Below are 14,687 nucleotides of genomic sequence, written 5' to 3' on the forward strand. Positions count from 1 at the left end.
TCGTATTTATTATATAACTGGTTATGATCGACTCATAGCTTAACTACCTATCCATCATGGCCACTGGTTGTGTGTTGAGCTGCAGCTTTTCCAGATCTCCTTGGTCAAAGAACTCATCGGCCACCAACTTGGCCACTTTGTGCTGCACTTCCCAGGGTTTGGCAATGGCACTCACATCGCAGGCAGTCATCATCATGCCGCAGAGCACTAAAATGAATAGTTATTTTAATATATATATATAATGTATAAAATTAAACGTTTCTAAATAAAATTTAGAGGGTATTTTTGACTCACGATCCTTCTTCTCCTCGCCCTGCCAATCGAATTCTCCATTTTCGACCAACTCAAGGAAAGCATTTCGCTTCTTGAAATACATGGCCAAGTCGGTGGACAGGATGGCGCTTTCCACGGTCTTCATGACCGAGCGATAGTCCTCGGGTGACAGGGCCTAAAAAATAAAGCAAACACAATGTTTCCGGTTAGTCAGTTTCACCAAATAGCTAAGATTAACAATTCTATTCTTAAACTGCCGTCCCAAAAACACCTGGTACAGGTGACGTCACCTCAGAAACAGACATGTGCTTAAACAAAAGTTCACCACTTATCGGAGTCAAGGTGGACTCAATTCTGAATTATTTTGTTAGACACAAATTTTTGCTAATTGAAGGTCGCCAGCCTATCATGGATATACTATATAAGTGCGACTTTCCCAGCAGAAGGCATATCAGTCAACAATTGAAGCATCCAACATGAAGTTGTCCCTCGTTCTCTTCGTCCTTTCGATGGTTGTGTATGTGGCCCAAGTAAGGGCTGCTGATACCACCACCTCCACGGAAGCAAGTGACACCACAAGCACAACGGCGAGCACCACCACGGAATCGACCACTGCATCCACGTCATCTTCCTCGGATGTTAATAGGAAAATCGTCCGTCTTAGCAATCTGAAGTACTCGGTGACCAGGAAGATCAAGATCGGATCCACCACCAGTTCCTCGACCAAATCCAAAAGTGCCCGTGCCAAGGCCCGCAAGGCCCGCCTGAATGCCGCCAAGAAATCCAAGAAAGCTAATGCCAACCGAAAACTTAACAAAAAGTCCAAGAACCGCAATATTCGCCTGGCTCGCGGTTAGACAAAGCCAAGTTGAAATTTTAAAAATAAAATGTTGAGAGTAATAGCTAAAAAATAATATGGTTTATAGACTTTTTGGGACCATGTTTCTTAAGATTGACTAGGCTGTTTGAAAAGTATAATCTCTCTATAATTAAATATGTGAAAAATAATCAAAACTTGCTCCTCCTTTTAATATTATACAAATTTATTTAATGCTATTTTTCTAATTATCCTTCACTTTATAAATTATATATATTTGTAATAAAAATTATATATTTTTCCTTACCTGAAAAATATTATTTCCCTCAGAGTTAAGGATCATTACGCACTGATCGAAGTGGTGGTGCTCCATTGTGCTAGTAGTGTACAAAATGGCCAGCGGAGATTCCGTTTTGGTCTGGAATGCATTGTTCGTGCCACGATGATCCAAGTCATGGCACAAACAGGCCACCAGCAGGCCCAGGATCTCGAGGTCTGTCATAAAACGCTCCATCTTGCCAGTTTTCAGCATGGCAAACATTGTCTGGGCCACGTTAAGAGCATGCCGCCAATTGTGATATTTAACGGGGCGATAGTTCTTCCTGACACTCAAAACCCAACGGCAGAGGACCTAAAAAGTGATTATTGTAAACGGAAAATAATTATATTAAAGTAGTTTTTAGTACCAAATCGGCTATATACAGAAATTAATTAATTAAAAGTAACTTTCTTTACTAATAAAATACTAGAAACTTTTATTAAAACTTCTAACCAAAACTAGAATGAATTTTTATTAACTTACATCATAAGGTATCTGAAACTGCGAGACCAGATTGCACTGCATAAACATTCGCAGCACTGCGCGACAAGTGTCATCATCGACCAGTTCAAAGTCTGGAATAGAACGAATTTATATATATATTGATTATTTTGAAAATTAAATGGTTATTCCATTACTGATATGGTGACCAAGATAGAACCGAAATAGTTACCAGTAAAGGTGAAGCTGTACAGATTGTAGGACTCCGCCTCGGCAATCGCGTCCTGGGTGAGCTTCTCCGTCTGATCCTGGCTGGCGGTGGCATGGTAGCTGAGGCACTCGAGGGCCACCTTCTGCTTGGCCATCAGCTTGCAGGCGTTCTCGTACATCTGGGTGTTGTGAATGCCCAGGCCGCAGAAGATGGCAAAGGCCTCGAAAATGGAGGCATCCGATTCGGTAAAGGGCACGCCATTAGCCTGTTTTTTAGTTTGGTGAAATAATGCATTTGCTTTTTATTTCTCTTTATTCCTCTAACTAAAGTAAATAATTGTGTACCTTGTTGATAAGTTGGGCCACGCCAATGACCTTCTTTTGGGCATTCATGATTGGCATGCAGAGGATGGCCTGGGTGCTGTCGATTTCGTCCTCGGCCCGAATCTGGTTGTGATCTCTGACCCACTCGTGGACATCGCAAATGTTGACTGTTTGCCCGGTGGTGGCCACAAACTGGGCGATTTGGGCCAGCGTCGAGGTGCTCAATTCGGTGATAGAAGGTCTCGAAACGTTGGCAGCCTGATATTCCCCACCAAGTTCGAAAAGCACAGTGAAACGGTTGCGCATTTTCTGCCGGATCAGTTGAGGGGATTTCAAAAACATCAAAATCAATGGCATGGAAACGAATCAAAACGCCAGGTGGACTTACCTTCTCCTCGAAACTGTCGGCGGACTTTATGGCGCGGGTGGCTGGTTGATTGGGCTTCTCAATTATCTTCTCCAAATGGCTCTGCGGCGAGAAGGGAGGAAAAAGAGCAGAGGGGTCATTAAGTGGCTGCCACTAATGGAGCTCGTAAAGGCTTTCCCCGAAGCCTCCAGCTTGTTGATAAATTGCATTGCACCGCCGAACTCCCGCCTCCCACACTTGGAAAATTAATGTAACGCAATTGATATTTAAGATCAAAAAGATTAAGTTGACTTTCCTTAAAAAAATTTTATATAATTATTAATATATTATATAAATTTTATGTGTTTTTCTAATTTCATTTAAAAAGGAATGTCTATTTAAATTTTTAATGACTGAAAATATGATTTTTTCTGTATATCCTTATTTATTTTAAATCCCTCGTTTTCTTTAATACTTGTAGTTTAATATATATATTTATAGGAACTACGAGTCGTGGTAAAACAATGTTTTTCTAGTATTCTATAAAGACCAGAAAACAGAACATTCAATCGACAAATAAACTATTTAAAAGTTTATTGAACTTTTTTGTTTTTTTTTTACCTTGTAACTTCTTTAACCCATTTTCCCGCAATGATGCAGTTGTCCGCAGACAAGCAACCTAAACCACCCGGCTCACACTCCCTCCCCAGCATAATTAAGCTGACATGTTGCACATGACGGGCATGTCAGCCAAGTTTTCAGAGTCCGTCCGGGGCAGCTCGGCTGGCCCTGCCCCTTTGGGCCAGTTGGGCTTTATGGGCTAATAAATTGGCCATTACACTAACATGCATTTGCATTATCAGTTGGCAGCAGATAATGGCTAATTTGGCCCTGGCAATTTCCCGAATAAACAATCATCGTAGCCAACAGCATTTAATTTGGTAAAATGCACTGTCCAGCTTATATCAAATTAATAACAATTTCCGTGCGAAATGAAAGGCTTTTGTTTAGTTCATATTATATAAAGGTCAATTTTTTTGGATATTGACGACCTGCAATTCCAATTCCAACCATTGGTTATAAATTAATGAAGCATGCAATAATTTCACGATATGCATTCATCAAATTGCCAAGCAAAATGTCTTACATGCATACTTATAAAGGCCAGAGGCCAGGACATCTGTTTTACTCCTCTTACGGGCAATTACATTTACAATTTTAATGCGTAATTCCCGGGGGAATATCTGGCATTATTCATGCGCCCGGGGGGCCAAGGTGGCAAATTAAAAACAATTGTACACATTGTCCATTACATATTCTTGAAGTATCCTTGAACGAAGTTGAGCAAATATTGTTCGCTTATTTTAGTAATGTTTTATTTCTCTTCAAATTCCAATTGTGTTGATTAAAATTTAATTAAGTTGCTTGCATTAATTTACCTGCGTTTTTTCTCTACAAATAACCAGAGTAGTTGTTTATTAAACATTTTCTTGCGTTTACCAACAGCACTTTCATTAAATGTATTGCAATTAAATCGCACTCAATAAATTATATAATGGCTTATATTGTGTGATAATTGATGTAATCAACCAAGCTAATGACTGAAATCAATACGGAAAAATAATGGTAAATCCAAATATTTTCACATTGAATTAAATATTTTCGGTAGCCCCGAGGAGCGTTGTGTTTAAATCACTTTCTTTTTTATTTTTAAGTATGGAAAAATGTAGTTTTAAATAAAACAAAATTGAAATCTACAATTTTCCTACTGGATAAACCAATTAAATAAGTTAGTAATTATATGATCATGTTTTTAGTTAATTTTAAGTAAGGTTATATTTTGAAAAACAATGTTGCATGCAAATATTTTATCTGGGTGTGGATCTGATCAATTGACGCATTTCCTTATAATTTATTGTCTCAATCAGTCTTTTTGCAACCTGTTTTAAATACGAGTTGATTTATTCAAAGTTTAAGGCGGCTGATAAGAGCCAACAGTCTCAAGATAATGACAGGCAATCACCGAAACTAGAGTCCAAATGAAAATTTCTCAGAGTCGAACATATTATAATTTCACCCATTCCCTCAGGGACCTCCACCACCTAGCTGTCAGAATTCCACGCAATGCCTGACACTTGTTCATTGCCGAATTCCCGCCACGTGGAAACGCCCACAGTCGTGTCCCAGAGAAACATAATGTAAATTGCACATTTTAATTTCCTTTGGGTTGACAGACACACAAACAAAATGGCCGACGCGGTGGCGTTTAAACAATTTAAATGAAACTGACAGCCGCAAGAGCAAGGATACGGAGGATATAGCAGAGTGACCGCAGAAACCGCAGGATGTTACTTTTTACTCTGGCGCCGTTTTGAGGCGACAATTTGCCCTCGCTCCCACCTAGCAAATCAATTGTTTGGACGGAGTTTGGTTGGGTAAAATGCTGTTCAACATCTTACCAGGAAAGGTTTCCGAGTTTAATCACCTCTCCTGGAGAAAGCCTAAAGTTTTATTAAAAAATGAAATATTCTTGAAAACATTTAAATTTTGATTTATCTGCGTATATGTTTAAAAACATTAAAGCTATGATGATCTTTAGCTCAATTATTCGATCGTTCCTATACCTATTTGAATAAGAAACATAGTACGTATAATTAGAAAACTTAGAATTTTAAGAACGAACATTGCATTTAAATTTAACATGAAACATTAGCAAGAGTTATCAATTAAAGCCTTTTTCATTCTTAATTCATTTTCAGAACTTTAAGGATTTTGGATTAAAAAAGTCAGGTCTTTAATTCAGAAATTTGTATTAATTCGTACTTGATTTCAATGTCTTGTACTGTTCAAAATTTGTACGTTTGAACTTTTGACACACTTGGTTTTATTTGAGTTAAATATTCTACTTTTTTCTTTGAGTGTATACCTTCATCGACTTTTATATCTATACAAACCTTAGCCGATGCTTGAAATCCAATCAGTGTGTAAATCTTGTTTTAAGGTAATTGTTCACAAAGTAGCGGGAGTAAAAAGGGATTTTTGACCCCCTTTGAAAACATTGCACAAGGATGTGCACAAGATGAATTGTGAATTTTCAGTCCGTCCGTTTTATAAAATTGAAATATTTAGATAGTATTCTTACCGCCTCACAACAGTCGAGGTCCACCAGGAACACCGAGCATCGTTCGCACTTGAGGAGTTCGCGGGCCTCCGTCATAATTTTGGTGACAAGGCACTCAAGGTTGTTCTGCTCCTCGAAGATGCTGCGGGCCAGATTGAGGAGGATTTGGTTGCGCCGGTACTCCTGGACGGACATCTCGAAGAGCTGGGCATTCTGGATGCCAATCCCGCAGAAGGTCAGATAGCGACGGAAGATTTCCACGTCATGCTCGTCGAACTCCATGCAGCCTTAATTAAGACAAACAAAGATAAATATGTAAATAAATAATAGCTTATGATGGCGGTCTTTTTATACCATTCGTCTTGTTGATAATTTGCGCCACGCCTATAATGTCGCCCTCGTAATTGCAAATGGGCATGCAGAGGATGGCGTTCGTCTTGTAGCCGGTCTTCAGATCGATTTCGCAGTTGAATCGCGCATCCTTGTAGGCCTCCTTGATGTTAATCATCTGCTTTGTCTGCGCCACCATTCCTGCGATTCCGATTCCGAAGGGAATGATAATCTCCTCGGCACTGGCCCGAGTCACCGCGTCCTTGAGTGCTGCAATCAAACGAGATTCAAATTCGACTCAATCAAGAGGAAAACGTGGGGCCAAGACAGCTATCAAAAAGCATGAACAAAATGCTTGAATTAGGATTGCTTTATTCTGCTTATTCACCACTTAACTCAAGACTCAGCATTTTTTAAATTGCAATTACGCTTATGTCAAATATTTCACTTTGAGACTCTGTTTAGTTCTTAAGTGGCTTTTAAATATTTTTTGACAATAAATAACAATTGGTTTTTAACTACAAATTTTACTCAGCATTTATGAATAAAAACTTTTAAATAGCCATTAGTTAAAGGTTAATCGTTCTATTGATTTTCTAAAGGAAGCAAACAACATTTTTTAGCAGCCATTTTATTAATTGGTTATACCGCTACAATTGAAATTTAAACACATTGAACCTTTTTCCAAAAAACTGCCTAAAAATTAGTTCAACCGTTGCAAAGTGTATTAGGCGGCAGATAAAGCCCGTCGTGCATCTGAACACATATTAAATTTATAGGCAAAATATTCACTCTGCCATGCAAAAGATACAAGAACACAGCCCTCGCAGAGGCTGAGGCACAGGCACCGAAAAAAGGGAGAATAATATATAAATAAATAATGGCAAGGCACCCGAAATCCGAGGGCAAGAAGTCAAATGTGAATTTGCATGAGCTCGCCGGTCCCGCCTCAATCATAATCTCAGTGCCCCACACAGCAGCTCACATGTATCCATATCCGTATCCGAAACCGAAACCGAAACCGTAGATATATCTGTGTCTGAGCCACCCGGCTTCCACCAGCCGCTTCGCAGCTCTAATCTTTCTCGCATTTTCCCCACTGAATTATGTAGCGGAAGCGGTGGCTTTTACTCACGGATCTGCACCAAAGATTCATTACGAATGTAACGCACTTCTGTATGAATACGTTTGGCTGTTTGTTTGTGGGCGGAACCTGTGGGAGCACGTTCACCGAAATGGATGCTATTTCACATTTCAAGAGGGCCTTTTCAGTTTTGTAGGGTACCAGCCGGTTCTGCCGAAAATTTTTAATGCCCCCTTCCGTTTCAGCTTAATTTCGCTAATGTGTTCACCGCCCCTTTTGGCCAGGCCTCGAATTATTTGCTCTTCCGCTAATGAGTGTCAATTTGTTTATGTCCAATGGGTTGGCCCTTTCACAAGACCATTAACCTTTTTTTAAACAGATTAAAGGGTGAACTTTAGGGAAACTGTAATACATTGAGTTTAAGAATGTTATAAGAGCTTTATTTCAAAGCTTAAAAAGTTGAGAACCTTATAAAGAAACATATATATATTATTGTATTACATAAATAAAATCCTCAAAAAATGATTCGATTTTCTCAATATGACCAAAAAATATATAGCATGTGCTAGAAACATTCCAAAAACCAAAACATGCAATTTAAATGCAAAAATGTCCTCAATCTATTTATGTTTACATCCATCTTGATTGCTTTTGCCTATTTCGAGCTTCTTATTACAGTTTTCCCAGTCCGTCGGGCTTTCAACAGAATCCTTTCATTATCCCTGAGCACTTGACTTGGCTTACATATCCTTTTTTCCCAATTTTCATTCATTTTTGCTTCCTTCAGCCATTGTATAGTAGTAGTTCGTTTGTGCATTGTTCACCTTAATTAAAGCGGGATTACCAGTGCCACAAGGATCTCGCCCACATTCACTACACCTACGTGTGTCAACGAGAAAAGTGGCAGTGGAAATTTTGCATTTCCATTGCAGTGGGCAGCACACTCACCTGTCTTTTGTGTAACATCGAAAAGTTTGGCCACCAGATACTTGTTGGTGGGCGTACCCTTGGCCAAAAAGAGTGAGCCGCGATCCGCGTGGGTGAGCAGGCCAACATTGACCAGAATCTTGTGGCACAGCACATCGATGTCCAGCTCGTTGGCCACGTCGCGAATCAGCTCCATGAACAGCTCGCCCTCGTCCAAGTCCATCAGATGCCTCCGGCTCTCGGGAAGCGACGATGCCGAAGAGTTCGACAGACTCCTCGGCGATTTCTGACCGGTAAAGTGGGGGAGAAAGGAGAAAGCACACACCATAAAGGATAATAGCAGGCTTAGATTGTGTTAGATTTTAGGTCTTACTTAAACTGTAAGTAATTGAGCATGGTTTACTACTTAAATAGTTCTTCGGAAGGGTTTTCTTTTTTTACATGATTACTTTATTTATAACCTCGGAGCCAGTATTTGAACAAATATTTTACATCAAACGAATGCATTTTGTTTAAAAAGTACACTAATATTATATTTAAATATCAACTTAAATGTAATTATATGTTGTAGTTGTAGAATTATTTATCAGAAACATTATTTTGTACATGTTGCTTAGCGACTTAAAAATGTTCTTAATTATGTAAAGAATTATATATTTAAGAAAATTTGTAATTGACATTTTTCTAACAACATCTTCTACATTTTCTTGACCAGAGCAAGAACTGGTCCGGACTGTAATTGAATTCTGTTGTTTGACACGAGAAAGCTGAATAATTCCGCTTTCTTGTTAGTTCCCATATAAATAGCTGTATTAACTGGTATTATTATTCGGCAAAAGGAGCGAGCATTTTAAATATTAAACAGCGCATTTAAGGCAATAACGGCCATTGTCTCTACTCACGTTCCATTATTTCTGTTTTCGATTTCAGGCCGTTTAACTTTGCCCCCAATTTCTTTGGAAATTAACTGGGTCCGGTTCAAAGGGTGACTATTAGCAGCAGTTGGCAGTTGTGCCTTTAAGCGGCTCCCCAGTTCCACGACTCCTTCTCCGGAGGCAATGTGGTAATTGAATACCGAAAAAGGCCTCTGGCCCTGAATCCCCGATCTCGACCTGTGCGTGCGAGTGGCCAATTAACCGAGCCGGGAGCAGGATATGTTGCGTGCCTTGTCCCCATCCTGGACCAGCAAACAGGCCATCCCATTCCAAAAGTCCTGCCACCCACACCGCTATCATTTTTACTGACAAATTAAAGCAATTTATTGGGCTGGAGCTGCCCTTTCCTGCGTCAACATTACCATGTGGCACAGGAACAGAAATTTCGATAATTACAATGTGTGCAAAAATAAGTATAATACTTGTACGTTTATATTTTGTTTTCTTTTTATAGGTAGCATAGTTGTTTATACAACTAGTCAACTGTGGGTACAATCAAATTGGTTTCAGTTAAGGCTTAAAACTCTTGTGGTTTTATTTCTTACATATGAACGTATTACTATTTGAAATATTTTAAAGCTTAAAATAATGACTGTTAAATAGTTTCTTTCAAATTGCTGTGAGCTAGAATAAAAATGTCAATGTTTCAGATCGATTTATTTAAATAGCCTTCTGTGTCGTCCCTCATTATGTGCCCTCTTTTATATTGATATAAGGAAAGATAAATTAAGCAATTAAATGTCAGTAAAACTCATCCTAGCAGCCTGCTGAGAAAATAAAAAGCTGTCAAAAATACAGAACAGAGCACAAATAATCTCCGCCTTGTTTGGATTGAGCGAAAAGTTAGAAAAACTGTTTTGTTTGTGTTCGGGTGGGAACAATGCAAATTCATTAAATAAAATGCAGACAAATAAAGGGAAATGAAAACAAAGCCAAGCCAGCCAGAGCGTTAAGTAAATTTGAACTTCAGCCAGTGGCTTTGGTTGTTTCGCTCCCCTGAAAAGAACAATAAAATCAACAAACGATGTTGAGCACTTGTGCTGTTTTTATTATTGTTCTTTTTTTGGCTTTGAGCAAGAGGAAAGTGAAAACATGAAAACGAAATGACTCTTAATGGGAAAAGCGTCCTGCATGCCATGTAAATTTCAGTGCTACAACATGTACAGCTACCTATATAAATGCGGATAAACAACTGGGGCTAAGAACTGCCAATACCCTGAACGGCGATTGCAGTTTGCATTGCGTAACATGCACTTAAATAAATTGACAATATCGACAACAAAAGTGGGGGAAACACGTGCTGTTCACCTGCTGCAAAAAAATTGCACTCACTAAGCCAGGCAATTGCTGAAAGGTCTCAGAGACTGACTGCTGTTTGTTTTACCCAGGACACTGGCCTAGTTTTTCCCCATTCTCCTTCCTTTTTCACACACACATACACACACACAGAGAAGCTCTGGCTGAAAGAATTTTCCACTGACTTTTAGTTCTGATTCACAAGTGCCCAGGTGAGTGCCGATTTCCATGTGCGACTGAAGCGCACTTCTTGTTTTGATATTTTTCTGTTTTAGCCCAACCAATTGCAGTCAAAGAGCAGTTCAAGGTGCGATCTTACATACTCGTTATTTAGATGAATGTTTCAGAAGAGTACATAATCGAGATACGCATTGCACAAGTGAGTCTCGATGGCAGTTTACATCGAGTGGGTCAAAGGAGTTAAATTGAGTCCTCGAGTTCAATCAATTACTATTGTGAGCAATCAAACAGACAAAAAACTAAATAAACGGCGAGAAATTCAGTAGGACAGTACTTTAAAAGTAAAAATACATAATAAATGGTTTGTTTTTATACGTTCAAATGCCATATATAGGCAATCGAATTAAATCAGGACAAAATAATTAAAAATACATTTTTTTAATAAATACCAATAAAACCCCACACACGAAACTCATTTTGCGAAACGACCATTTCTCGGCGACAAAAGGTCAGGTACAATTTATTCCCCCGCATTTTATTTTATGCTTTTCACCTATATTGTGGGGGCTTCTGAAAATATCAAATAAAAGTTAATTGAAAAATACTTGACGCCAACGTGAGGTAACGATTTAAAAACCTGCCGGCGGGGAAGCTCAATAAATAACCAATAAATATATAAAGCATGCTTTTTGGCTGTCGATTGGTGGGGTGTTGGAATGGAGTAATTTCCTTTTTACTGCCTGAACTAAACTTAAGTGGGAGGCTTAAATGCCTTTCCGAATCTCGGTGGCTGTGTGAGTTTTTCCAATTAGCGAACTTCACACGCAGCCAGACAAGAGAGGACAAGCACTAGCCAAAGGAAATTTGTGAAAATATCAATTTAGTTAATTCGCTCGGCGAGAAGGCGAGCAAAGTTAAATAAAAGCGGAAATCCAGCGCGGAGCAGCAGTGCCAAAAGTACAACAAAACAGGGGAAAACAAAGCGGGGCAAATACAAATACCAGCTCAAACAGTGGCAGGAGGTTTGGCAAATAAAGCACTGACTATGTGAAAGGATGATGGCTAAGTGCTGGGGACCAGTGCAACTGCCACTGCCACTTGCCAACTGAATTTGCACTTTCACTTGTTTCGGGGTGCTGGCGGGAAAACCACTAGCCAGGCTGAAATAGAATGGATGGTGGCGATGGTAGAACAGCACACCTAGTTCAAAATAATATAATGACGCCTTGGCTACGAAAACTAATTTGCACAACGGCAATTGCTGAAACAATTTCTATCAAAGTTTTCAGCTTTTTGCAAGAGTAGTTTCGTAGAAAAAAGTTTTGTCTTGGCACTGAATTAAAACCACTTGAATACGATTTTAGTTTAACTAAACTAAATGCTTGCATTGCATTTTCGGGATTGAGTAAAATATTATACATATTTATTTGCAAAAGCGAATTCCTGAAATATGGCTAAACATTTTTTATTCAAAATAAAACAAAAAATGTTTGCTTACAACTAAAAACTGAAAATTTAGTTGTAATAAATGTGTCTTGAAAATAAACTCCAGTCAGTATAAAGTATAGGTAATAATCTAATAAAATATAAACAAATAATTAAATAAACTACTACTAATTTCTATACCGAAGTGTCTAAAACTGTAGCCAAAAACTTTATTTTTAAGTCACATAAGTTTTATTTTAATACTTTTGTGGTATTAATTAAATACTCTTTTTTTAAATTGCTTATATCCTATAGTTTTAAATTCATTCGAAACTTTTAAAATTGTTGTACCTAATATTAAATACCTTTATTATAAGAACTTTACAACTAAGCTTTCTTTGAAGTTACATAAATATGGTTGACCTTGATTTTGTGGTAGGATTTATTTACAGGTATTTACATACCTGCTGCACGGTGGGCGAGGCGGCCATCCACTGCTGGAAGAGATCGGAGGTGACCGAGGGTCGCTTGTGCGGCTTGCGGTTCTCGATGAACTCCTGCAGGCGGCTGAGTGCCTCGGGAGGAGCCCTCTCCGTGAGCCATTTCTCGAAGGCCTCCGGCTTCTCCTCGAACAGGCGGGCCACCTCATCGACATCCTGCTGAGATGTCGTGGGACTCGGCTTGCCCAGCCTCTCCTGCTGGCTCGTTTGAGTTTGGATACTGGCTTGAGCTGGGGATGGCGATGTGGAAATGGATGTGGATGTGGATGGGGATGGCGAAGTGCCGGCAGGTGCCATCAGCCTTTCACTTTCGCCGGCTGGAGATCGCAGCTTCGATTCGGAACTCGGATTTACCGTGGGTCTATTGTTATTGCTCTGCCGGTGGTGATGCTCCAGCTTGGCCTGGTTGCCACCGGAGCTGCTGGAGGGGATTGAAGGGGTTGCTCCAGTTGCCGTCGACGTGGCCGTCTTGTTGGCGCCATTGGTCAGCGGTGCTGTAGTGCTGCTGGTGGTTATTTCAACCGGAGCTGCCGCGGCGCCACCTGGCGATGACACATCTGTCATGTTGCTGCTGCTCACTGTGCCGTGGATGAAATCATAGCGGGCCAATCCTGCTCCTCCCTCTTCCGGTCGCCTCGTTAACCGGGCTCAGGATCCTGCTGCGTCCGCTGAGTAAGTCACGTACTCCCGCCCACTTATGGGCCCGAAGTGCTGGAGTCCTGGGATTTGCCCGGCCAACCTGTTGCTCCACACACTTTCGCCACTCGCTCCTTGACTTTAATGGCCAGGTGCGAGGATAGGGGGTAATTGATGATGGCCCAGACTCGTCGGCCGGTTAGCCGCCAGATTTCACTTCATGCACGCGTGCCTTCTTGTTTGTCTTTTTCGATGGCTTTAAATGCGTCCACTCGCCGGTTAATAGTTGATTTTTCCCTTTGATTGAAGCGACCTGCAAAACAGTAAGCAGACCGGAGAAAGTTACTATTTGATGGCGGATTAGGGGCCAGCTTAAATGGAACAAATGGAAAGTTTAGACGCAACTTTGCCACATTGCCACTTGAGGCTAATGGCTGGCTGCCATTAAGGGAATCGCTTTCGAAATTCTAGATGAGCGGGGCGTGGCCTGGCCAAGCCCTTAACGTTGAGTGCGGAACGAATGGTTCTGCCACGGATCTTCTTATCAGTTGCTTAAAAATTAATGAGTTGCCAGGAAGTTTGCCAAGGATTCATTTAATGCTTAAATATGGCTAAAAGTTAAAAGCTATTTTATTAAAGTATTAAAGCTTGGCGGAAAACGTCATGAGGCTTAAAATTTGCTTTAAAAATACTGCACGTTAATCATCATGGAAAACTAAGAGCTATGCATTTATATAAACAATCTAATACCAATCACATAAAAAAGGAATGTTGCATTTCCCAAAAACTCTGTGTCTAAAAAGAGGGAAACATAAATATCACAGTTCGCTCTCAATAGAAATGCCGAATCTAGATTTTTTTTTCCACTCTTAAGAGTCCTTCTCGCCTGGCTTTTCAATTCCGAAAATGTGAATGTATCACATGGAATTTATTTGCGGGTAATAAATTCGCTGATCCGCCTGCAGAGTGGAGAAATCTCTTGAAATCTCGACCCAAATGCGGAATGGAAATAAATTTAAATGCTTCAATGGGACACAAATTTATGACCCCCGCTTGAAGGAAGGGACATAGGTAATTTCAGCTGACGTCAAATGCAAAAGCCAGGACTCGAAAGGCGGTTTTGCATTCACATTTCCGAGAGCATAGTGCCGCAAACAAAAAAGGAAAATGTTTTAAATGAAAATGGGGAGGGTGGTGGGGTGAAACAACGTTACCATTTGTGCACATTTACATTGAAATGGCCCCTCGACATTTGCATGGTAAACACTTTCGGCATTTGCCACGTGCCACCTGCAAATTGCAACTTGCAACTTGCACCGAAATAAAGTATGGTCTATAAAACCGGGCCAATCTCATCTGCTCGTCATAAAGCAGCTTCAAAGTGTGCAAACAGTTTTGCTCTTAACATGCAGTCCAGTTTGTTTTCGGTCTAGGGCTCCTTTGTCCTCTACTAAAGGCACCTTGACCACGGCTGACTTTGCATGCAGCCTGCACTGCTCTTGTTTGTCCACTCCTCGGACATA

General features: G+C 40.1%; 2 protein-coding genes across 4 annotated transcripts in view; one reads left to right on the top strand and one right to left on the bottom strand.

Annotated features, from left to right (window-relative positions):
- The window catches only part of LOC128255504 (cGMP-specific 3',5'-cyclic phosphodiesterase), a 44,136-nt gene that overhangs the window by 969 nt on the left and 28,480 nt on the right, over positions 1-14,687 (bottom strand). For all 3 annotated transcript variants that reach the window (XM_052985173.1, XM_052985156.1, XM_052985165.1), the window contains 11 exons: positions 12,493-13,477; positions 8,214-8,478; positions 6,206-6,451; positions 5,873-6,138; positions 2,773-2,853; positions 2,406-2,693; positions 2,083-2,326; positions 1,893-1,984; positions 1,398-1,721; positions 295-448; positions 48-207 (listed from right to left, as the gene is read on the bottom strand). In XM_052985173.1, the coding sequence (XP_052841133.1) occupies positions 48-207; positions 295-448; positions 1,398-1,721; positions 1,893-1,984; positions 2,083-2,326; positions 2,406-2,693; positions 2,773-2,853; positions 5,873-6,138; positions 6,206-6,451; positions 8,214-8,478; positions 12,493-13,092 (2,720 nt within the window). In that variant the 5' untranslated portion in view covers positions 13,093-13,477. The remainder of the gene's footprint in view (positions 1-47; positions 208-294; positions 449-1,397; positions 1,722-1,892; positions 1,985-2,082; positions 2,327-2,405; positions 2,694-2,772; positions 2,854-5,872; positions 6,139-6,205; positions 6,452-8,213; positions 8,479-12,492; positions 13,478-14,687) is intronic.
- On the top strand, positions 456-1,130 carry LOC128255527 (uncharacterized). The gene has a single exon (XM_052985184.1). The coding sequence runs from the start codon at positions 750-752 to the stop codon at positions 1,128-1,130; it is 381 nt and encodes a 126-aa protein (XP_052841144.1). The 5' UTR covers positions 456-749.

Source organism: Drosophila gunungcola, chromosome 3R (genome assembly GCF_025200985.1).
Source record: "Drosophila gunungcola strain Sukarami chromosome 3R, Dgunungcola_SK_2, whole genome shotgun sequence".
Taxonomy (NCBI): Eukaryota; Metazoa; Arthropoda; class Insecta; order Diptera; family Drosophilidae; genus Drosophila; species Drosophila gunungcola.

Coding starts and splice junctions, on each gene's coding strand:
- LOC128255527 (XM_052985184.1), top strand. CDS start 750: ATGAAGTTGTCCCTCGTTCTCTTCGTCCTTTCGATGGTTGTGTATGTG.